Source organism: Ranitomeya variabilis, chromosome 6, assembly GCF_051348905.1.
Source record: "Ranitomeya variabilis isolate aRanVar5 chromosome 6, aRanVar5.hap1, whole genome shotgun sequence".
Taxonomy (NCBI): domain Eukaryota; kingdom Metazoa; phylum Chordata; class Amphibia; order Anura; family Dendrobatidae; genus Ranitomeya; species Ranitomeya variabilis.
This window is the reverse complement of record NC_135237.1, coordinates 401087066-401112800: the sequence shown is the minus strand read 5'-3', so window position 1 is coordinate 401112800 and position 25735 is coordinate 401087066. Positions and strand designations below refer to the sequence as shown.

Here is a 25735-nt window from a genome sequence, read left to right as displayed (position 1 = left end):
TTGGCACCTTCAAGCATGGCCTAGAGTGCATCTCTTTGCATCATACTGCTTCTAGGCATCATATCGAGTGCCTCCGTGCATAATACTGCTTTTATGCATCATATGGAGTGTCTCTGTGCATGATACTGCATCATAGTACATCTATGCAACATATTGAGTGCCTCTGTGGCTTCATACGGTTTCATAGGGACTTTGTGCATCATATTGCTTTATAGATCCTATATGCATCATAGCGCTTCATAGTTACTTTGTGCATCATATTGCTTCATGGTTCCTTTATGCATCAGAATGCTTCATATTGCCTTTCTGCATCATATTGCATCATATTGCATCATATTGCATCACGGTTCCTATATGCATCATAGTGTTCATATTGCCTTTGTGTATCATATTGCTTCATGGTTCCTATATGCATCATAGCGCTTCATATTGCCTCTGTGCATTATATTACAGCATATTGCTTCATGGTTCCTATACGCATCATAGCGCTTCATATTGCCTCTGTGCATTATATTACAGCATATTGCTTCATGGTTCCTATACGCATCATAGCGCTTCATATTGCCTCTGTGCATTATATTACAGCATATTGCTTCATGGTTCCTATACGCATCATAGCGCTTCATATTGCCTCTGTGCATTATATTACAGCATACTGCTTCATGGTTCCTATACGCATCATATTGCCTTTGTGCATTAAATTACAGCATATTGCTTCATGGTTCCTATATGCATCATAGCGCTTCATATTGCCTTTGTGCATTATATTACAGCATATTGCTTCATGGTTCCTATATGCATAACGCTTCATATTGCCTTTGTGCATTATATTACAGCATATTGCTTCATGGTTCCTATATGCATAACGCTTCATATTGCCTTTGTGCATTATATTACAGCATATTGCTTCATGGTTCCTATACGCATTATAGCGCTTCATATTGCCTCTGTGCATTATATTACAGCATATTGCTTCATGATTCCTATACGCATCATAGCGCTTCATATTGCCTCTGTGCATTATATTACAGCATATTGCTTCATGGTTCCTATACGCATCATAGCGCTTCATATTGCCTCTGCATTATATTACAGCATATTGTTTCATGGTTCCTATACGCATCATAGCGCTTCATATTGCCTTTGTGCATTAGATTACAGCATATTGCTTCATTGTTCCATTATGCACCATAGTGCTTCATAGTTACTTCATGCATCATATTTCTTCATAGTTCCTATATGCATCATAGTGCTTCATTGTTCCTATATGCACCATAGCGCTTCATAGTTACTTCATTCATCATATTGCTTCATTGTTCCTGTATGCATCATAGTGCTTCAGATTGCCTTTGTGCATCATATTTCTTCATAGTTGCTATGCATCATAGCACTTCATAGTGACTTTGCATCATATTGCATCGTATTGAATCAGATTACTTAATAGTGCCTTTGGACATCATATTGCATTATATTGCTTCATAGTTCCTATATGCATCATATTGCATCATAGGGTTTCGGTGCCCTGTGCCTCAGGGGGTATCAATAGTGTGTCGGGCGTGGTGCTTTTTTCGCCTCTGGCGGTGAACCACTGGGTTAGACCTTCTGTCTGGTGCCTTGTGTGGCTGCACATTGTATCATGGGCCTACCACTTCACATTTTTGTCTTGGGCCTCAACTCTGGATATAGAGTCCTTGTGTTTTGGACCCAGATCCAGCTTTTGTTACTTCATTCTTTACAACTGGGCTTAGTCAAGCAAACAGATGCTTGAATTGGCTTATTAAAATTTGCATTTCTTCTGTTTGGAACAGATCTCTCAGGTAGGTTCTACTTTGAGTGCTAAAGGCAAGTCTATTACATAATTACCGTATATACTCGAGTATAAGCCGACCCGAGTATAAGCCGACCCCCCTAATTTTGCCACAAAAAACTGGGAAAACTATTGACTCGAGTATAAGCCTAGGGTGGAAAATGCAGCAGCTACCGGTGAATTTCAAAAATAAAAATAGATGCTCCATACCGTTCATTATGGCCCCATAGCTGTGCCATATAGTGCTCTGCACCGTTCATTATGGCCCCATAGCTGTGCCACATAGTGCTCTGCACCGTTCATTATTGCCCCATAGCTGTGCCATATATGCTCTGCACCGTTCATTATTGCCCCATAGCTGTGCCATATAGTGCTCTGCACCGTTCATTATTGCCCCATAGATGTACCATAGAAAGCTGTGCCATTGCTGCTGCTGCAATAAAAAAAAAAATGACATACTCACCTCTCTTGCTTGCAGCTCCTCAGCGTCCCGTCTCGGCGTCTCTCTGCACTGACTGATCAGGCAGAGGGCGGCGCGCACACTATATGCGTCATCGCGCCCTCTGACCTGCACAGTCAGTGCGGAGAGACGCCGGGAAGATGGAGCGGCGCCCGGCGAGTGGAACGCAGACAGGTGAATATGTAATACTTACCTGCTCCCGGCGTCCCGCTCCTTCCCCCGGACAGCTGGTCTTCGGTGCCGCAGCCTCTTCCTCTATCAGCGGTCACCGTTACCGCTCATTAGAGAAATGAATATGCGGCTCCACCCCTATGGGAGTGGAGTCCATATTCATTTCTCTAATGAGCGGTCCCACGTGACCGCTGAACAGGGGAAGAGCTGCGGCACCTGGAGACCATGGGACTGCAGGGACAGCGCCAGGAGCCCCGGAAGCAGGTGAGTATGCCTCAGCGCCCTCTCCCCCTCAGCCGCCGACCGTGACTCGAGTATAAGCAGAGAGGGGCACTTTCAGCCCAAAAATTTGGGCTGAAAATCTCGGCTTATACTCGAGTATATATGGTAGCTTTAAAAGATGACATACGTCATTTTGGTACATCCTATAATCCTATAAAAGGACATACTACTGTCCTGGGAGCGGAAAAATCCCACGAGTTGAAAGAAAGGATTCCTTTCTCCTTGGAATGCTTTGCCCTAAGATATTAGGACCATCTACAATTTGCATAGTTTTAGGTGCTCCCTCAAAACACATTTGTTCAGAGGGGCCTATCACGTTCCCTAATCAGTCATCGTATGTTTGTGTGTGTGTGTAGCCCATTCACTATCTCAATCTATCCCCACCCCCTGAAGATGGCTGTGCCATCATTGTAAATACAACATTGTTAATACACACTTGTACATTGTGTCTTCCCCACCTCATTGTAGATTGTGAGCTCTCACGAGCAGGGTCGTTTTATTTTGCTTTAATTATTATATGGTTGTTACTTATGACTGTTGTGTTTGAAACTGTCAAACTGTAAAGCGCTGCGGAATATGTTGAAGCTATATAAATAAAGTTTATTAACCCCTTAATGACAGCCAATACGTCTTTTAACTGACCTGCGATATAAGAGAATAGCCTCCCCATACAGGTGACAATCCAGCAGCTGTCGGTTGTACACTATAGCTGACAACTTGCTGCATCAGCCACGCTCAGTATTTGCACGTTCCAAATCTGTTTAACCCCTTAGATGCTGCTATCAATAGTGACTACATCATTATTAAATGGATAACAGAGTGTGGGGGCTTCCTCTTTATCCAAACTGGTGCCCTCAGATCATGATTTTGTGGTCCTGATGTTTGCCATGGCAATTCAAGTCCAAATAGTGGCCTTACAGTCTGACAGCTCTAGTAATCTGTGCAGAAATTAGAGGCATTTAGGTGGTAAAAATACACATTTTCATTTCTGTCATACCACTTTGTATTAATTCCTGTAAAGCACCTGAAGGGTTAATGAACTACCTGACAGCAGTTTTCAATATGTCTAGGGGTGCTGTTTTTAAAATGGTATCATGTTTGGGGGTTTCCCAATATATGAGACCCCTAAAGTCACTTCAAACATGGATAAGTCCCTAAAAAATAAATTTTGTAAATTTCCTTGAAAAAAAATGAAAAATTGCTGCTACATTTTTAAACCTCCTAAAATGCTAACAAAATAAAACAACATTTTACAAATGGTGCTGATGTAAAGCCGACATGTGGGAAATGTTATTTATTAATGGTTTTCTGTGGTATGACCATCTGGATTAAAGGGATAATCATTCAAATTTAGAAAATTGCTAATTTTTTAACATTTTTCTCAAATTGATATTTTTTATAAATAAACAAAACATATTGACCTAAATTTACCATTATCATAAAGTATAATGTGTCACGAAAAAACAATCTCAAAATCACTGGGATTTGTTGAAGCATTGCAGAGTTATTACCACAAAGTGACACTGGTCAGATTTCAAAAATTTGGCTCTGTCACTAAGGGGTTAATGTTGTTATTATTATTAATCCTTCCCAAACTCCACATTCGGCAATCAGACAGATTCTTGTCCCATAAGTCTGTTGCGTTTTGTTAACCAGGGACATCAACACTGCCTTTTGAAGGAGCAGCACTGTGTCGTGTGGCAGAGGATCCCATACAGCTCATACGGCTCTTACAGCAGTCACGGCTCCTAAGATAAATGACGCTGTATCCAGGGCTCTTACTGTTAAGACCCCATAGTCTCACTGCCTCACAGTAGATAATCTCTAGCTATGGAATATGGTTACTCCCACAATGGCAGTCTGAGTGTATAAAGATCCCTGAGAAGATTGCCTCTTGGGATATGTATGAGCGTAATATGCATATATGGACAAATAAGTTGACATACTTATAATGTCTGGGCTAATGACTCGTATAAATGCAGTTTCGAATAATTTCAAGTGTCGGAAGATTTTTTTACTAGCAACACCACCACCTTCATTGATTCAGAGTCCAGACTCCCTGTGTCTAACATCAGTAAAACAGGAGTGATGATCCACGTTTCCTTTTCAGCGCTTCTAATGAGAAGCCCGACATTGGTAATGGCAGGAGATATTACCTGCCGGATGGCGTATTCCTTAGTTTCAATAATATCCAACCCTTACTTGGGGTTTAGACATCTAAGGATTTGGAATAGACGTGATCTCCTGGATGAGTAATGTGCATACATCCCAATGCTCTGCCATTATCCATGTACTAACTGTTATTGGTTTGATCTTCTCACAGTCCAGGACCTCTGTCCTGCAGGTCTCCTTGTAGTAAGCTGGTCTGTAACCAAGGCTTAACCTGAGCCCAGAAGGTCCGATGAAGGAACAGTCCTGTTATAAGCACATGCAGCTTATTATTGGTCGGTACAGTCCTCATTGTGTGGTGGCTGTGACTTTCACCATATTTTGCTGGGCAATAAGGTTTTCTAACCCTATTCTGGGGCTGCGATGTCTATAAGTATCTATCACAATAAATAACTTGCTGTGGTCCATTATTGGTATTGGAGTACAATGGGTGTATCTCACTCTCTGCTCCTGATGCTTATTTCATTTACCACATTCATACTGAAATTGGCCATTGTAGATGTATATCAGACACTCACTACAGTGATTTTCTTTGCGGATCTCTTTAGATATCTATGCTTTTTCTGATCTTTCAGATCCTTTATATATTTAGTCTGGTTGTTGCCTGGGACTTTGATTCCTGGGCTTCTGTACCCACCCTGGGAGAGTTGATTTGGTATTCTCCATGGTGCTGTCCTGAGGGACATAATGGAAAAAGGGAATTAGACCTACCGGTAATTCGGTTTCCAGGTAGTCCCTCAGGACAGCACCCATAGTTCCCTCCCTTGTGTTTCTCTTTTTAGGCTTGTACGGGATTAATCTACCGGCAGATCGTTCGTCCTTTGGGTCACCATGGCTCGAAATTAAGATGAAGCCGTTAAAGGGTTATTACAGACATGTTTGTAAGGGCATGTTTAGACTATTTATTTCCATCCTTCTGTGGTACTTTGAAAAAACACTGGAGGGTCCTTTTAACCTCTCTATGATCCTGTCCCGCTATAGGTCAAGAAAGGACGTCCTCCATGGTGCTGTCCTGAGGGACTACCTGGAAACGGAATTACAGGTAGGTCTAATTCCCTTTTTTTCCCCACTGTAAAACAACATAAGGTACTTGGTAAACACAGTGATTGATTGATTTAAAAAAAAAAAAAAAAAAAAAAGTGTAAGAGCCATCCCACCAGCACAAAGGTATACCCAAATTGGGATGGTCCTAACCTCTAGTATTAAAACCTTACCATGTGTCAAGATGACATCACTGTGAATAAGGGCTGAGCAGGACCAGGTCCCAAATATGGATACCCAGCAATGAGAGGCTATATAAATACAATGTCCAGCTCAAAGAAAGGGAGGCCGCACCCTTATCTGCACAGTTTCAGGTTTCTGCACTTAGTTTCTGTACCCTTACCTGCACTAATATTTCCTATCATATCACATTACGACCTGGGACATACTGCAGCAGTCACAAATGTTTCCAAATATGTAGGATTTTCTTTCGCTGGGTGTAAGTCTTATGTGACACATTTGCTATAGACCTCAATGCACACACATGACATGCGACTTGTTGCAGATTATCTAACACAAATCGCCATAAAACCACAGCCTAAAAGTAAAATACACGAGAATAAATGGACGCGGAGAAATACACTGCCCAGAGTCTGGTCATACTTAGTAATTAATACACTGCAGCCCCAACATGTGAGATGCATGCATGATACCAAGTGATTAATTAGAAGCAGAAAGAATCAATTACAGAAATTACTAGCAATGCAAAGCAGATCAAAATAAGAAATAATATCAGGGCAGTAAAAATCTGCAGCCCGGAAATACTGCTACACAGAGACAGCAGATGGAGATGTGAAACCGATTGCATCTGGTAGAACACATGACTTCATTTCTGAGAAAAACACATTGAGCTGCACACTTACCGCATCCTTCTCAATGATTCGGTTCAGCATGACGATCGCTTTGCTTTTCTGCTGCCAGACCATTAACCAGAAATGACAGCAGGTATTGGGAAGAGGGCCCTATGAAAGGAAAAGAACAAAACACCTATAAAGCAGGCAGACAGTTTCCTATTTATACAGGGTCAACCGATTGTACAGCTCTTTATAGGGGAAGTCGTCAAACAAAAGAAGGTTTACCAACAATGACACTAAAGTGAGCCTTCTCCTCGGGGACCACAGGAATGGAGGTAATTATGAAGGTTATTACTTTACATTTATTAGATGTGAAAAGCTTCCCAATATTAGACGCTTTCACACAGTCTGAAATTGTGATAATCAGAACCTAATGAGATGGCACAAAAAAAAGAGCAATACAAGAATACGGGGGCAGCATGGGAGAAGTCCTGGACACCAGTGTCAGAGGCAGGAAGACGGCCATAGTAGACGCTTTAATGGACAGTATGGGCCACTAGAATGTCGAGCGTGCCATATTAAACATCCATGTAACACAGATTAGTATTAAAGCTTTGCGAATGGACCCTCAAAATGAGAGGGCAGATACTGAAGACTTACCGTAATAAAAGACAAAATGGAGGAACAGAAGATACTGAAGACTATTAATAAAAGACTGAAATGGAGAAACAGCAGCTACATCTGATAGACTCCAACAGTGTTTATTACAGGAATAAATAAAATAAAATATCACTTGACAACTGGGTATACAGATGGTGCTGGAAACCCCCCTCCTCCCCAGTTGGGTTACCAGCTGAATGGGTATATCGAAAGCAGAAGTGAATTCAGCACTGAACTTTGAGGAACCCTGACAGAGCGGCAGTAGGCAAAAAAGCAGAAGAACCAGATGCAATATTTAGAAGGCCCCGAGACAACAACAAAAAGAAAAGCAATTAAAAAGGTTTGTTAAAGGAATCATAACAAGGACAAACCCTTTGATACGAGATGTATGGGCCCAACTGCTGATACCACAACAAAAGCCGCCTCTTACCCTCCACTATGATCCCACTAAGACATATTGGTCGTCCCCCACTGGTCTATGTGACAGCTGTCAGTGATGACGTGCCACATCAATGGCATTGGTGGCAGAATTTATAGCACGTGACCATGGAGGCCACTTTTCGCCTGCAGCAGCAGCACCAGTCCAGCAGGTCATTGCTGACAGCGGGCAATCACAGACCCACAGAGACCTGCCGGAGAGTCCGCGACACAGAGCTCAACAGGCAAGTACTGATTTATCACATCCAAAGACGGCAGCACGTGTGCCACATTAATAATGTATTTTGCTTTGTGCTCCTCAGTTCTACTGATCTCATTTTTTGCTATAGTTACCTGTGTCAGAATATAATTTCTCTGGGCTTCCTCCACAACTACAAGACTGGCATTGATATAATCATTTTCAACATTTTGTAGCTTGACACGACTATGATCATCTGCAAGACAAAAATAATTGGAGGCAATTTATCACGTTTTTATTATTAAATTACACGGTGTGCAGAATTATTAGGCAAGTGAATATTTTAACCATAACACTTTTTTTATTCAGATTTTCCAGCTCCATGCTTTATAAACTTGAATGCTTATTGGATGAAGCCGATCAGGTGATGTGTATGTGTACTGAGGGAGGGTATGGCCCAATGATACAACACCCTTTATCAAGGTGTGCAGAATTATTAGGCAGCTTGTTTTCCTCAGGCAAAGTGGGCTAAAAAGTTGTGAAGTGACCAGGAAGCCATTTTCCTCCAGTGCTGTCATATTGCAGAACTGCAACCTCTTTGGAGCGCCAAGAAGCACAAGGTGTTCAGTGCTCAGTGACATGGCCGAGGCGTGGCAGACTGAAACCAGACCACCACTTAGGACACAAGTTGAAAAATCTGTCCTCAGGTATTTCTTGGCCAAGTCTTGATGTTTCAAGATTTTATGGACTGTTCAGATGAGAATGACTCTTGACAGACCAGTGTGATGGGCCCATGGCTGGGTCAGCAACAGACCTCAACTTCAAACTCAGCCCCCAACAAGGTGCAGGTGGGGTACCATTATGGCATGTATTAAAGATGAGCTAGTTGGACCTTTTCGGGTTGAAATTGGACTCAAAATCAACTACCAAACCTACTGCCAGCTCATAAAAGACACTTTTTTGTACCACTGCTTGAAGAGTCTACACCTTTCAAAAAAACATGATTTCTATGCAGGGCAATGCTCCATCGCATGCATCAAAGTCATCCACTGCTTGGCTGCCAGTAAAGGCCTTAAAGATGAAAGAATAATGACACGACGCCTTCCTCACTTGGCCAATACCCTATCGAGAACTTGTGGGCCTTTCTTAAAAAGAAATTTACATTGAAGGAAAACTTTGATGGTCGTCTGATGAAGAAACTGACAGACTCCATGGCTTATGAATTAATTACATATATTTATTGCAATAACTAAAAAATACATCAAATTGGTAAAATTAAAAGCATTATACAGTGCATACATAAGAATTGCCATCAATCATACATGTTTATCTAAGGACATTGTTGAACCACACACAATCCCCCGTCCCAGTTTTGGTGCGCAACTAACCAAAAAATATTTTTAGCCAAGTTAAAAAAAAAAAAAACATCTTTTGCCAACTCCTCAGACACAACCATAGGGCATCTAACCCAATTGCCCCATTGTTTACCACATTTAGCCATTGCTCCTCTTTTGATGTATACCGTTTGTCCCATTAGTATTGTGCGATTTAGACGCTGGGCTACCTCATCTATTGAGGGAGGGCCATTAGCCAACCAGTAGATAGGCCATAGCTTTCAGAGTTTGATAGGGTATTTTGGATATGGCCAACTTAACTAGAGCTGAGCCTCTAACCTCCCCCACCAGGCCTAGAACACAGGACTTAGAATGGAGTTGGGCTTGAATGCTGTAAACTTCCATAACCAACTTTCCCACATGTTCTCACAGCTTGGCCAGTCAAGAACAAAACCAGAACATATGTAAATGGAAAGTTTATTGAAAAGAAAAGTGACTATATTGGTCAATTATATTTTTATTGAGAAATGTATTTTTGTCCATTTTGAGTTGTTTGGTTATTATCATTAAAAAGGTTGAAAATAAACAACCGAGCTGGAAAATTTAATTTTTTTTCATGGAGGTGAAGATTTATAAGTGGGACAAATCCTCACTTTTACTTTAATATTTCACCTTTTGGATTGAGACAGCACTATAGCTGATCATTAATAAACTAATCATCAAAAGTACAACTTGCCTGATAATTGTGCATAAAGCGTACATGAAAAGAAATGCACTAAATGGTCTTGTATACTGTGATCTAAATAACCTTGTCATAGAAAGTCATACAACGGCAACTATCCCAAATGTCTCACACCAAAAGTAGGGAATTTAGCATTTTGCCAGACTGATGCAATGAAATAAATAAAGTCACTTTCTTCAGCCCAGAATAATAGGAAAATGTAGGATTTGTTACTCAAGTATTTCCAAAACCTATTCTTCTAAATGCAGCATGATAATACACAGCTTGTATGAAACTGTGTCAGCAATGATGGATTGAAGCCTATCAATTTAGGTTTAGACCACTCAATCCTGTGCCTACAAAACATTGTCTATACTTAAGTATAAAGAAATGATTCGTCCTTCTGTTAGCTACATTTATCACCAAAAATACCATTATTGCATATAGAATGCAGCATCATCATCACCATTCCATGTCATCCCATCCCAATATCACAGAACAATCCACTAATTGGTTTCAAGATCCAAAGTGCTAAACAATATTTTCTTCCAGGGCTGTGCAGTCAGTAAGCCAGACCTCAGACTCATCAATTTCCCCTACTCCACAGCACTGCCTCTACTGAGAATGTACATAAAGTGCACCACAGATTCATCTCCACTACGACTCCACAGCACTGCCTCACTGCTGAGCATGTACATAAAGTGCAGCACAGATTCATCTCCACTACGACCCCACAGCACTGCCTCAATACTGAACATGTACATAAAGTGCAGCACAGATTCATCTCCACTATGACCCCACAGCACTGCCTCACTACTGTGCATGTACATAAAGTGCAGCACAGATTCCTCTCCACTAAAAGCAGAGATCCTTATATCAGGAACAGAACAGACATTTCACAACTTTCCCAAATTCTTACGAAAGTATTTATAGCACATCCTGCATTGTACTACTGTACCCAATGTATTATCATATTTTTCGTACTATCACACGCACATTTTTCCTCCAAAAATTTGCAGGAGAATGGGAGGTGTGTCTTATAGTATGGATGCACCTGCTGTTGTTGTGGATGGGGAGGTGGGAGAGCGGCAGCGGAAGAGAAGCGGATCACAGGAGGCAGGAGCTGGCTGCTGCGACTAACCCCTGTACCCCCTGTTACAGAGAAATGAATATTCACTGCTCCCAACGCCCAAAATCTGTCCCATCTCTATGCACTGAAGCCAGCACCGAAAGGTGGGAGCAGTGAATATTAATTTCTCATTAGCCGCAGGCACCAACTTCCTGCAACAGTTGGGCGTTCACGTGTGCCCGCTATTCAAGAGAATGAATATTTACTGCTCTCCACACCCATGGGTGTAGGGAGCAGTGAATATTCATTCTCTTTAGTAGCGGGCACACACAATCGTCAAGCCACAGCAGGAAGCCAGGGGCTGCGGCTAACAGTGTGCCTGCGGCTAATATTGTGCCTGTGGCTAACGAGAAGTTAATATTCACTGCTCCCCACACCCATAGTCCCGTGGGGAGCAGTGAGTATTCCGACAGCTGTCCTTGGCTTGTAAGCAGTGCATGACGTCACTGCTATGGACTGCTTAGAAGCATAAATCAGCTGATGGCATCAGAACAGGAGGCTGCGAGGGAGTGCTGGGAAGGTAAGTAGAATGGTGATGAGGGGGCCATGTAGTCCAGGGCATTGATGAAGGGGCCATGTACGCCTTGATTAGATAGATAGATAGATAGATAGAGAATATTAGTACAGAATTGACCAGTTTTTGCTTCAATTTCTTTCTATTTTCCTCCTCTAAAACCGAAGTGCGTCAGGTGCATCTTATAATCTGAAAAATATAGTATATATTTTTGGAATCGGTCCATTTTATACAGTCTCCAACTACACAACGCTGGTGGATAGTTCTTCAAATAGTTTAAGACAATCTTTCTACCGAGTTCCTTCAAAAACTGTGTGCAAGTGTATCTAGAAGAATTGATGTGCTTTTGAAAACAAATAGTAGTCACACCAAATATTGGTTTTATCAAGATTTCTCTTTCGCTCACTTATTTTTTAATGCATTATTACATTGCAGTATTTTATATCAACATCTGCCTAAAACGTTTGCAAAGTAGCGCAAGTAAAAAAAAAAAAAAATTGTTTAAAAGAATGTGATAAAAATATTTAAAAAGGAAAAAAATGAAATAGCAGGAGATGGAGCAGTTTGATACTATATAAATGGACAAGACTCGACATGCTGCATAAATGTTTATCTGGGAGTCAAACTGAATTCAATAAAACAGACAAGACTCAACAAGTACATGAAATGATACATCATTACGATCACTTACCAGTAAGAAATCAGCCCCATGAAAAATGACCTTCACTAAGCAACGGGTCTTTTATATACAAAAAAAGTAAAACTTCCACTGACCGTAATTTCACAAAAGGCAGCCAAAAGAAAAACTGTCACTGTGCTGCATAGTATTGTGGTATGGCTCCATGGTTTCTGCGTGACTTGATTTGGCTAGGCCTTTTATCGACTTAGGGAACAAACACGGATTCATTTCTTACTGGAATATCCAAGAGACACTTATGATTCATTCATCAGCTGTTTTCCGAGGGTTTACAGTAAGCGCTGTATAAGCAGTTACATGATAAATAAAATTGACTCGCTAAACAAATAACTCAAGGATGGAGCTTAAAGCATTTCCTACACTAGTAATTTCCATATATTTAGGCATTTGTGCACACTAGCACTTTTCTCCTAGGCTACCAACAGACCTCAATTACAAAAGTGAGAAGGATAATAGGAGCTAGAACGGCCCTGCTTTCATTAAATGAATGATGCAAAAATGCAGTAACACTGCTCGCCCATGGCAGAAAAGATTTCTCAAAATTACTGTATTGTGTCTTTGTATGCAAAAATCAAAGAATGAGCACCATAATTACATTTAAGATTAAAAGGATGTGGACACATACAAAATTAGTCATTATGGCCAAATATTTAGAAACAAAGACAGGATATGATGCAGTCCGTTAAATTTCCAAATTAAATTGCATCCTTGACCCCGAATATGTAGCTGTACAGTGAGTTTGGTGCACTTAGTTTGGACCACATTCATCTTTCCTGACCCCTCTACAATACTATTACTGAGGAGGGAAAAATCACCGAAACGTACGTCGGGGACAGAGCCTCCTGGCGCACACCAAGCGAGATGCAGGGTAATTTATATAGCTTACCACCCTTCTGATGCCTGTCCCTTTCTTTTCTTTATACCTGATCTGTATTGACATTACAATTTGGAGCCCTGTTACACCGTGGCTACGGTGCAGGTATATGTGTCAGAGCTTGGACGTCCCCGGATGTACATATAACAGATTGAAAGTGTGGGAGAAATCTAAACACCGACCTCTCCTTTTTCCCTGACCTCTGACCCAAGATAAAATGGGACTCCTTTATGCCTTACTATTAGGCTTTCACTCTGACGCATTAGTTCAGGTTAGCATAATAGGATATTGACAATCTATATCCCTGCCAGCTATGTGTGTTTGTGTACTGATGACCAAAGTGTGTGATTGGGCTCCAACACCCTAACCTATAGGCTGATAGCACTGACCAGATACAAGCAATGTACAAGGCGGCATATACCATAGTTCCAGACATTGTCCAATGGCTGCTGTGAGAACTGCACCGTATCTCCCATTCACTCCCGCTCTGCTCACAGTGAATGATGGATTACTCTGCCCCCAGAGCCAGATATCAAGCACAAAAGGTTACAAACATATTACATGGGTGAAGTTTATTGGGCACACACGGTCGTCTCATAATGAGCCGAATCACAATAAAGACAATTGAAATAGAAACTTATAGATGTCCACAGACAGGACCGTAGCAGTATAGAGACATGTAAAACTGGGCAGAATGTAAATGAGATATGTTACAGAATTACGGTATTTTATTTTCCCCTTCATCAGACATTAAAGGGAACCTGTCACCAGTCTATGGCTTTGAACAAATGTCACCACCTTCATCTGCTCCGGTGCTGCATTACTCAGACATGTCTATCATCTCCTGACTCCCCCTATAATCCCCCAAAAATATAATTGTAGTTGCTCCCATGCTTTGTATAAAAGAGGATGGTCCGGTCTGACAGGTGGGCTTGCTGTGCTGTCTGTTCCTCCTCTTTGCTCCTAATCACAGTCCTCTGGCTTTGATGGATGTGGATATCACATCCTGTGTCATCCATATAGCGAAACAAGATGTTACATCCGTGCAGTAGCATTGCCGGCCAGCACAGGCACACTTTGCTCTACCATACTGTGAACACAGCATAAATCATTACTGCGAAAACAGTCATTCCGACTGCAGGGTACGTTGGAGCCAAAATGACCGTCCTCATTTAAATAGAGTGAGGGAGCAATTAAAATTGTATTTTGAATGTGGAGGATGTATGGAGTCAGGAGATGACAGACACGTTTGTGGAATGCAGCACAAAAGCAAATAAAGGTGGCCGCATTTGTTCAGAGATTTAAGAACTGGTGACAGGTTCCCTTTAATAGAGCCTTGATCAGTTTCTGTACATCATTTTAAAAGAGAAAATATTCTTTAAAGTGAGTGAGTGTCAGCACACAAGTGATCAGTCCTACTGTGGCTTGGCCAAGCTGTTGTGTGCACCCACCCACTTGATTTCTAACTCGGGTCCCATGCGGCTCTTTACAAAGGGGCTGTCCCCGTTCAGAAAACTTGTGGCCGTTATACATCAGCTCTCCATCGCTGCCTGTCTATGTTTGTCTGTTCACGATTGACACAATTTTGCAAAAGCAACGACAACCACTTGCAAATCTCATGCATGCGCTGAGTGAGGTTCTGCCTCCTGGGCAGGCGCAGGGTGCGAGGAGGATGGGAAGTATACAGACGGCTTCACTGCACCTTACAAGGTGGCAGAACACCGCGCACGGGTGTGATATGCAAGGAGCCGATGGTTGACTTGCTGTTGCAAATATGTCAATCGCGCACAGAGGGGCATGCTTCCAAGATGCAGGACTAGCCTGGGGAAATCACATTAGGAAATTTGCATAATACAAATACTGAATAAAATATAATTTTTAAAAGTACTTAGATATCAGAAAGACCAGAAGGGGGCTGATAAAAATGCAAAAAAAAAATAGTGTGGAGTAGTGACATGGTGGCGGTTTAGGACCGCAACAGGTTCAATTTAACACTGTTCATTTAATTTCAAAATAAGAACTTTTTTAGTTACCATGACAAGTCATGAAGAAGCTTACATTTTGTAGACAGGGAATTCATGGACACACATCTTCTCCTCTAATGCACAAACTGTACAATGGCTGTCTTTGCAGGATGATTTGGGGTTCCTATAACTGAAAGGGGAATTTAACAGCTTCCCTATGTCCCACAAACCAGTCCATATCCCACTCTAACGTTTCTGACAAGCCCCTTACTTTGGTTTTCGGTGTCATTAATTTCACAGAATCGATTTGACCAAGTATGTAAATGTAATATGTAAATCAGCAGCTGACTAGTTGAGGATGCGTTTTCTTTCTCCAAACTAATCGTCCAACTAATTATGTTATCACTCCCGTGGGCATGAATAACATGATCTGCAAGAGCTGAGTCACCGCCGGATCTTTACAAGCCTCTGCCTTCCTGACAATGCGCACAGAGGCGGGGGGCTTCATCAGGACCCTGCGGACGCCCAGGAATGCAGGGCTTTACAAAAGAGTTGATGGTGACACTGCTCTAGAAAATCATGTTACCCTCGCGTGACGTCATAATTAAGGGGCGATTAATCCGGGGGAAGAAAACATCCCTCAGACTAGTCGAACACTGCATAGGAGCAAATAGCCATAGTTTTGAATACTTTTTATTTATTTTTTTCAGAACAAACAAAAACAGCAGTGATGACACCATGCAGTGTAGACATTGCAATGCAAAATGTGTGTCTTGTAAATTAATTTTTAGATTAAGCCACTTTGTTAAGAAAGCTGGGATTTTGCTATTTAAAAAAACAAAAAAACAAAACACCTCTTAGAAACAAGTATTCATGTATTTTTGCAATGTTTATTTGGTCCAAGGAGCTTTCAATAGATTGTTTGATTTCATAGATAATATATTGCAATACCAGCAGGATCCAATAGGCCTTTCAACATGGCAAAGCTGAGGGTCATTTAAAGTCCTCTGTAAGCCATAGCAACCCATCAACATCAATAAAGCTAAGGGAATCTGTCACCACATTTGACCTATATAAACTATTAGTATGGGCATACAGGTTATAGACTCCTAAGGCCACACCACAGGACGCAGGAGCGCCGTTTACACGCCTATCAGGGTTTCATGCCTACATCATCAGCAAGACGCAGAAGCGCCGCTGTTATTCTGTTACAAGGCAATATCTGAAAACAGATCACCCTTTTGGCCGCATATATTGTTATATCACCAGCAAGACGCAGAGGCGCCGCTGTTATTCCCTAATAAGACTGCGTTCAAAAACGGATCCCCCCTCTGGCCTTATTCATTATTAGACCACCTGCAAAAGGCAGATGCACTATTGTTACTCTTTAATGAGGCTATAGCCAATAACGGATCACCCTCTTGGCTACCAAATTACCAGCAAGACGTTGATACGTCGCTGTCATTCCTCCATAAGGTTGCACCCAGAGACGGATCACCCACTAGGCTACATTTATTAAAGAGCAATACCTGCCCCCGGACACTACAGGGACTACGTTTTTCATATTATTTACTTTTGAAAAAATACCCTGGTTTAAGTGCGACCCTAGATTAAGACAGAGGGCAGAGGGTCGAAACGTCACCATTTTGAGTCGTATATACACTTTGTTATAATTGCCTTGTACTTGATCTGACGCAATTGTTTGTTCTTTTTTCACTTGAATAAATTGGCATTTTCCAAAATTCATATTTCTGCTCAAGATATTCCACTTAGGGAGTGCGGTGGATCTAGTATAGCATAGACTCCTAAGAACAGTCCTCCCTGTGTGTCCCATATCAGATGCCTTGTTGTGAATAAATCTTTTATCACTTTATATAAATTACCTCTTCCAGGTTATAGGGAGGACGTTTCCTGGAAGATAACTCTGCCTCCAAAGATTATTTTACATGAATGGGAGTTACCAGTGTGATGGCCTCTTTCTGCTCTCCTGATCGCACTGCAGAGCCGTGTGTGATTATACCTGACACTTCTGCAGGTTCCTCTCAGCTTCAGCTTCCAGCTCACAGGCAGACAGGATTGTAATATGGTTACAATACAGCAGAGCTCAGAGAGAAGAAAACAACGAGTTTGCAAGAAGGCAAATGTCAGTTCTCCTGTTCTGTGTTAGTTACTTGTCTCACACTGGTAACTCCCTCTTCATATAAAATAATCTCTGGGGGCAGAGTTATCATCCAGGCAGCGTCCTCCCCATTGCCTGGAAGTGGTCACTTACATAACGTGATAAAAGATGATTTCTCAGCAACAACAAATCTGATATCAGACACACATGGAGGACTGTTCAGCAGTCTATAACCTGTATGCCCATAATCATAGATTAGATATGTCAAATGTGTCAGATTCCCTTTAAGGGCGCAAACGAGCTATTGGAGGGAGATCTTCCCTCTAAGGCTGCCGTCACACTAGCAAGTATTTGGTCAGTATTTTACATCAGTATTTGTAAGCCAAAACCAGGAGTGGGTGATAAATACAGAAGTGGTGCATATGTTTCTATTATACTTTTCCTCTATTTATTCCACTCCTGGTTTTGGCTTACAAATACTGATGTAAAATACTGACCAAATACTGCTAGTGTGACGGCAGCCTAACTCCTCAGATGCTGTGATTGCTATTGACCGCAGCATCTAAGGGGTTCAACTTATGGGAAAGGAACAAGTCCTGGGAGTATAAACAAAAGACCAAACGGCGCTCAGAACCAATAAATTGTAACCATAAAAATGTTACAGGTCAGCATACGCCAATAATATTGATCGTGCAACCATTCACGGGGTGGTTAATCTCACCAGAGAAGTGGTGTCAGATAGGGTACAAGTTAATGTAACAGTGACAATCCCATATGCAAAATTATACAAAGGTATTACTTGTATTGCTGTATGGTTGCTAGATGCCAGGAGAGCTCGGTGCAGTACTAGCGGTCGGGTACCGTGAAAGCTGGATGCAGTAATGGCGATTGGTGCTGTAGGAGGTATGTACCGTTTGCTTAAGACTCATTGCATGGGACAGTTGGAGTAGCCGTTGATACACGCAGTAGAGGTAAGTATGTCTAAGGCAGGGGTGTCAAACTGCATTCCTCAAGGGCTGCAAACAGGTCATGTTTTCAGGATTTCCTTGTATTGCACAGGTGATCATTTAATCACCTGCACAGAATGATTCCAGCACCTTGTGCAATGAGAAGGAAATCTTGAAAACACACATGGTTTGAGGCCCTCGAGGAATGCAGTTTGACACCCCTGGTCTAAGGGTACTGTCACACAGTACCATTTTGATCGCTACGACGGTACGATTCGTGACGTTCTAGCGATATCGTTACGATATCGCAGTGTCTGACACGCAGCAGCGATCAGGGATCCTGCTGAGAATCGTACGTCGTAGCAGATCGTGTGGAACTTTCTTTCGTCGCTTGATCACCCGCTGACATCGCTGGATCGTTGTGTGTGACAGCGATCCAGCGATGTGTTCGCTTGTAACCAGGGTAAACATCGGGTAACTAAGCGCAGGGCCGCGCTTAGTAACCCGATGTTTACCGTGGTTACCAGCGTAAACGTAAAAAAACAAACAGTACATACTTACATTCCGGTGTCTGTCCTCCAGCGTCTCAGCTTCTCTCCACTGTGTGAGCGTCTGCCAGCCGGAAAGCGAGCACAGCGGTGACGTCTGACGTCACCGCTGTGCTTGCCGGCTATGGCGCTTTTACACAGTGGAGAGAAGGAGAACGCCGGGGACAGACACCGGAATGTAAGTATGTACTGTTTGTTTTTTTTACGTTTACGCTGGTAACCAGGGTAAACATCGGGTTACTAAGCGCGGCCCTGCGCTTAGTTACCCGATGTTTACCCTGGTTACCGGGGACTTCGGCATCGCTCCAGCGCCGTGATTGCAACGTGTGACCGCAGTCTACGACGCTGGAGCGATATTCATACGATCGCTGCGACGTCACGGATCGTGCCGTCGTAGCGATCAAAATGGTACTGTGTGACAGTACCCTAAGGTATAGGTGTGCTTGAGCAAGCCGTCATGAAGCAACAGACACGGGAAGACACGCGGTGAGTCCAGATGGAGCCTCGTGCTGGAGATAGAAGGCAATTACGGTCTGTAAGAGCAAAAAACTGGGTGATAAAGCTCAGTAACCCACTGATGTGTGGAGATGTGGCGGGGTGCCACGTAAGAAAGCTCAAAATACAAAAGATGGGCTGTTTTAGGCAGAGATTCTAATTTACCAACGCTGCCCCGGCCGTATATTGCTACCCTTTATTTTCCCGACCATAGGTCCGGGAGTGACGTCACTACCCCGAATTAGAAGCGGTGTTTACCGCTCAGGTCAGCTGGCAGTGATTCCCTTCAGGTTTGCCACCAGCTGGGGGCAGCGTTAGCAAATTACTGGGTTAGTGAGCTTTATCACCCAGTTTTTCGCTCTGGCACGATATACATAGACCATAATTGCCTTCTATCTGTATTTCTATTTATTGCTTCTGAGCGCCATTTGGTCTCTTGTTTCTACTATTTACCGTATTTATTATTTGACAACAGGTTAGATAGCGGTCAACCAAACAAGGCGGCTTAAATCCAATTTTAGTGTCGAGAGCCAGTGGACTTCTGTTTGTAAGTTCTGGGAGTAGCAAATGCAGCGGGGGCTAAGATGTAAATCACAGCTCTGCTTTCTTGAGAAAATCAAAAAAAAAAAAAAAATGAAGGCAGTCAATCGCAGCACTGTACTTACATGGATTAACATCTCTGTATCTGTTCCGATTCTTATTTTCTGGATTCTTCGCTATCTTATTGGACAACACAGGTGAATTAAACCTTATTTCCTAGAAAGAAAATAAAAACATTTTTGCTGTGAGCGGTGTGTCAGACCAGAGCAGAAATACTTAAAATGCAAACAAAAAAGAAACCACAAAACTATTTTAAGAGTGATGTCTTTATTGGCTAATCACTTTACAAGATTTTATACATTTGTCTGAATGGTCCTCTGAGCCACAAGAGCTGGAAAATCATTTTATGGTTAGCCAGGGTTCACACACATCATGCTATCTACATTTTTTATCATGAACATAAGGCAGAAATTTAAAAAAAAAAAAAAAAAAACACACACATTCCTCCTTTTACCTATTTGAGTAGTACATCCCCATCACATAGATGTTATTTACTGAGCTCGTTTTAATGGAGTCAAGCAAACTTTGGTATTTTAATCAGCAAGCAAACAATGTGAACCACCAACAGGTTTCATATTGTGCTGGTGGCTGAATGAGATTTTCTGCTATTTGGACAACAATTCTTAAACCCATTTCCAGTGTAAAATAAAGATAAGACCTTTTACTCCCCTTCTGCATCGCATTTAAGAAGGGATTGTGCAAGTAATGCTTGATGATAATGCACAAAATGGAGCGAGTCTGCTCATTGTGGCCAATGTCCATGGATAATTGGCCAATGCTCTCGGATAGGAGAAACTATGGCGTCACACCCTACATTGAGCAGTAACCTCCGGCCCGATCAGCAAACAGTGGAGTGATCCAGGAGGTCACAACCTGCAGAAGACGGACCCCGATGACCGAAGAAGGTGGCTGCTATAATACTAGGGGCAGGGAACTTAGATTAGTGACACCACTCCAGCAGTATAATAAGAGGCATGTCGCGTTTTTATTATGTAATGAGAGCACCCTGATGTAGGGACCCCAACGACGCCTACCCCAGATGAGCAGTTCTCTGTGAATATACATAGCACACAAACCTGTCAATCACTGGTGTGGGAGGGGTTATTAAGGGCTCAGCATTCAGAGCTTTGCTACATCTGCAGCAGATATCTAAACTGATTCTATCATAACTGCTGCACCCAGTAAACTAAGTGACATCACAGGAATTAGGATCTCAGTCCCTATATCATGCTGCCATCAGATTACATCGTAAAAACCTGCTAACCGATTCCCTTTAAAATCACAGTAAATTTCCACAGAAATCCTGAGAAATGTGAAAATCAAACACAACCTTTTATATAGCAATTTATTGATTGATTGAGCTAGAAACAGAAGCACCCTATAAGTTTATAAACCAGCAGTTTCAAGTAACTTACATAAGCAGTCCACCTACAATTCCTTCCTCATACACAGCGTACGAAGTGAAATGTGACATTTCCCCTGATCAAACGTACGAAGACCACCCAACATTACATCTCAGTGGCCTCCATTTATGCAGTTGGTCCCGCTCTGGTTTTGGCTAGGCTTTCTGCCCAATGTGAGTCATCACCGCAGCGCTGTACATTTCACTGCAGTGACGGCTGCTCATTGTAGTCGCATTTGGAAACTAATCTAGATAAAATTCTAGAGTTATAGTCCATGAGCCAAGAACCAAATTTGACGATATCGGTACCAAGCGGAGTGACTAATTCTCTTTGGTATTTTTAGGTAGATGCATGTCTGTAGTTTATTTTTTGATATGATAGCCCTTACATATACGTAGCTTATTAACCCCTTCAGCCCTAGGCCTATTTGTACCCAAGTGCCTAAGCCAATCTGACCTGTGCCACTTCATGGGCTAATAACTTTGGAACGCTTTCACCTATCCAAGCCATTCTGAGATTGTTTTCTCGTGACATATTGTACTTCACGTCAGTGCTAAATGGGAGTCAATATATTTTACCTTTCTATATAAAAAAATGCTAAATATTCGGAAATTTTGGAAAAATCGGCAATTTTTTAACTTTGAAATTCTCTGCTTTTTACAAAAATACTGATACCCCCCATAATAGTTATTAATTTACACTCCCCACATGTTTACTTCATATTGGCATCATTTTGAAAATGAAACCTTATTGTTTTACGACGTAATAGGGCTTATAGTTTTATGCGCAATTTTTCACATTTACAGCAAAACCCACTTTTCAAAGGACCAAGTCACTTCTGAAGTCACTTTAAGGGGCTTACATAACAGAAACCACCCATAAATTACCCCATTTTGCAAACTACACCCCTCAAGCTGTTCAAAACTCATTTTTAAAAACTGTTAACCCTTTAGGTGTTCCACAGGAATTTTAGCAGAATGAAGGCGAAATTTCAAAATTTCATTTTTTTTCCAGATATTACATTGTAATCCAATTTTACCTGCAACCTAGCAAGGGTTAACGGCAAACCCAAACTTGGTTACCCTAATTCTGCAGTTTATAGAAACACCCCACATGTACTCGTAAACTAAAGTATGGGCACACAGCACAGCTCAACACGGAAGGAGCGCTATGTGGTTTTTGGGTGGCGGATTCACTGGAAGAAATCTAGGGGGCCATGTCACATTTGAAGGCTGCCTGAGGTACCCCCACAGTGGAAACCCCAAAAAGTGACCCTATTTTGGAAACTACACCCCCAAGGAATCTTTTAGGGGGTATAGTGACCACTTTGACCCAACCAGTGTTTCACAGTAGTTGGAAACACTTGGTTGAGAAAATGGAAAAAGTGCATTTTTTACATGAAGGTGTCATTTTAGGCTCATTTTTTTATTTTTAAGAGGTGTACCAGCAAAAAATGCACCCCACTATTTGTTCACCAATCTCTCCCGAACACAACAACACCCGATATGTTGTCGTACACTGCAGTATTGGGGAACGGCAGGCCTCGGAAGGGAAGGAGCGCCAAATGACTTTTGGAGTGCAAATTTTACTGGAAGAAATCTAGGGGGCTATGTCACATTTGAAGACACCCTGAGGTGCCCCAACACACGCACACACACTGACACATACACGTTCTGTGTACACCAAAGCACGTACTGCTATCCTTTGCAGTTAAGTCTTTGACCGGCAATACAGAACTGATTCGAACTCTGAATCGTCTTGGCCACTGTGTGTCATATTCAATGGCTGAGGAGATCGATACAGCCCTTTGTATCCAGAAGTTGGAATGTTCAAAGGATGACATCCCAATGCCAGCAAGTATCTACCCAGGTGTGTTCACAACCCTGGCCTGGGATAACATTGACAGACTTGAGGAGACACTAAGTGGAGCAGGTACATCTCATAGAGTCAATGGCATTGCTGTTCAGTCCAATGTTGCATGCTCTGTGACAAAGAAAGTCCTGCCAGATGTAACCAAGTCGAAGAAAAGAAGCATAACTCTGACAGAATTAATGCTACCGATATACAATGTTGGGCAGCGGGGAGAGCCACCCAGGATTGAGACTTCGAATGTTAACACTACCAAGGAGGTCCAGGATTCAAAAACCAAAAACCATATCTGGCTTCTGGCTAGAATGTCAGACCATGAGGATCAGACCACCAGCAGTTGGACTGGGTTCAACATAAAAATCCGCAGCGACATTGTAGTGGCCCAGGACACTGTAAGCTACCTGCCCACTATCAATGCTCCTGCAACAGCCATGTCCACTGTGAATGAAGTCTTGGAGCAAACACATGCCATCATGCAGACCCTGAAGCTTAACAGAATTGTGTGTGTGTTTGATCAAGCACTCTATGCCAAAGCTGCCGAGGTTATCTGGAAACAGGAGAAGTTCAAGAACATTATAATTAGAATGGGTGTCTTCCACACAATCTGTAATCTCCTCTCTATCATAGGGAACAGATTTCAGGATGCAGGCCTTAGAGATCTGTGTGTTGAATCCGGTGTAATCGCTGAAGGATCAGTGTCTGGAGTGATGGACGGCCGGAGGTACAACAGAGCAGTGAGACTACACAAGCTGGTCTATGAAGCACTTATGAGGCTTGCATGGAAAAACTTCCTTCCATGGCTAGAAGAAAACCATGCAAGGGACCTTCACCATCTGGATGAAACACTGAAGAACATCACAAACTTTCGCATCAGTGTGTCGCAGGGATCCTTCGAAAAGCTCTTGGATAATGAATCTTGCACACTTACCCTGAAGCTCTTTCAAGTTTATCTTGAGACCCTCAGAAATGAACAACTCTCAGCATTCTGGATGTCATACTTGGACATGGTCGAGACCATGCTGGCCCTGGTTCGAGCTTCAAGAGAAGGCAACTGGATGCTTCACCTAGGAGCAATCCGACAGATGATACCATGGTGTTTTGCCTATGACAAGGTCAACTATGCCCGATACCTAACCTATTACTATGCCACAATGTCTCGGCTGCCCATAGAACACCCAGAGGTCCATGAATACTTCATGCAAGGTGGCTTTTCGGTCCAGATCGGTAGCAAGAATCCTTTTGGACGAATTCCTGTGGACCAGACCATTGAAGAGACAATCAACAAAGACACCCAGACACCAGGGGGCACAAAAGGCTTCAGCCTCAAAGTTGGAGCTGTTTCCAGGTTCTACCTGACATCAGAGTACCGCAGTATGTACTTGAGGCAGCTGAGGGCCCTGGTAGGCCAACAATATACTGACTTCAGCCATTCAGACCTACAGGTGTCTAGGATTAGAAGAGATGAAGCCGATGTCCAATCTTTCGTTCAACTGCTGGAGACAGGTTGGGTGAACCCCTTCAACAAAGAGCATAATGGTGAACTTATCAGTTTGTCAACAGCGACTGTAGCACCACCAGATGTAGCCAAAGACCTTCAAGGGGCATACAGTATAGGAGAGGATGCATATCAAACATTCAAGGATGAGCGTTTGGGTACCGATAAGCCAACTACATTGTTTCATGACAAGATGACGAAGAACAAACTTAAAACGTTCTCTAACATCCAAATGAAGACACGCAGACAAGGTCTTGGCAAGGAGGTAATTTTGAAGGCTGACAGAAACCTATTTGGCCAGATGATACTTGTAGCTGAGAACAGAAAGCTACAAATGAGTGATGTCTTGACTCATCCCCTGGGTCCATTGCCATGGGCACTTGCCAATGGTGATGGGTCTATCCGCAAGACCAACAAGGCTGCCCTCGCAAGGGAGTTGGAGAGGAATGCTCGTCCTGCAGAAGTGATCCCCGAGCCCTCTGCAACCATCATTGATGGGATGAGCCTGGTTCAGAAACTGAAGGAAACAATGCAACATTTGGCCAGCTAGCAGGCACAGCAATGAGTCGCGCTATCCATGAGGGTGCTAAGAGCAAGCGCATTGATATTGTCTTTGACGTCTACAAGGAGACATCCATCAAAGATACAGAAAGAGTCAACAGATATGAAGGCACAGGGATCCATTTCAAGAACATTCAACATGGGCACAACATCCAGCAGTGGAAAAAGCTTCTAAGTAGTTCCTCCAACAAGGCAAGTCTCATAAAGTTTCTGGTAGAAGAATGGAAGGCGAAACACCACAGGGAGAAGCTTGAGGAGAAGGAGCTGTATGTCACATGTGAGCAGCTCTGCTTTAAGATCACCAAAGAACAGTGGGAAGAGGCTGCTGACCTTAAGTCAAATCAAGAAGAAGCAGACACACGCCTCCTTCTCCATGCTCTTCATGCAGCAGAATCTGGTTACAAGTCGGTCATCATCACTTCGGAGGATACTGATGTCATGGTCCTGTGTCTGGGCATGTGCCAC

General features: G+C 42.5%; 1 protein-coding gene across 4 annotated transcripts in view; it reads right to left on the bottom strand.

The window, feature by feature from the left end:
* The window catches only part of PTPN2 (protein tyrosine phosphatase non-receptor type 2), an 80595-nt gene that overhangs the window by 32864 nt on the left and 21996 nt on the right, over nucleotides 1–25735 (bottom strand). For 2 of the 4 annotated variants that reach the window (XM_077270163.1, XM_077270164.1), the window contains exons 2-5: nucleotides 20008–20098; nucleotides 15328–15423; nucleotides 8156–8256; nucleotides 6794–6892 (exon numbers count right to left, since the gene is read on the bottom strand). In XM_077270163.1, coding sequence (XP_077126278.1) covers nucleotides 6794–6892; nucleotides 8156–8256; nucleotides 15328–15349 — 222 coding nt within the window. In that variant the 5' untranslated portion in view covers nucleotides 15350–15423; nucleotides 20008–20098. The remainder of the gene's footprint in view (nucleotides 1–6793; nucleotides 6893–8155; nucleotides 8257–15327; nucleotides 15424–20007; nucleotides 20099–25735) is intronic. The other 2 variants (XM_077270162.1, XM_077270161.1) reach the window with 1 other exon arrangement.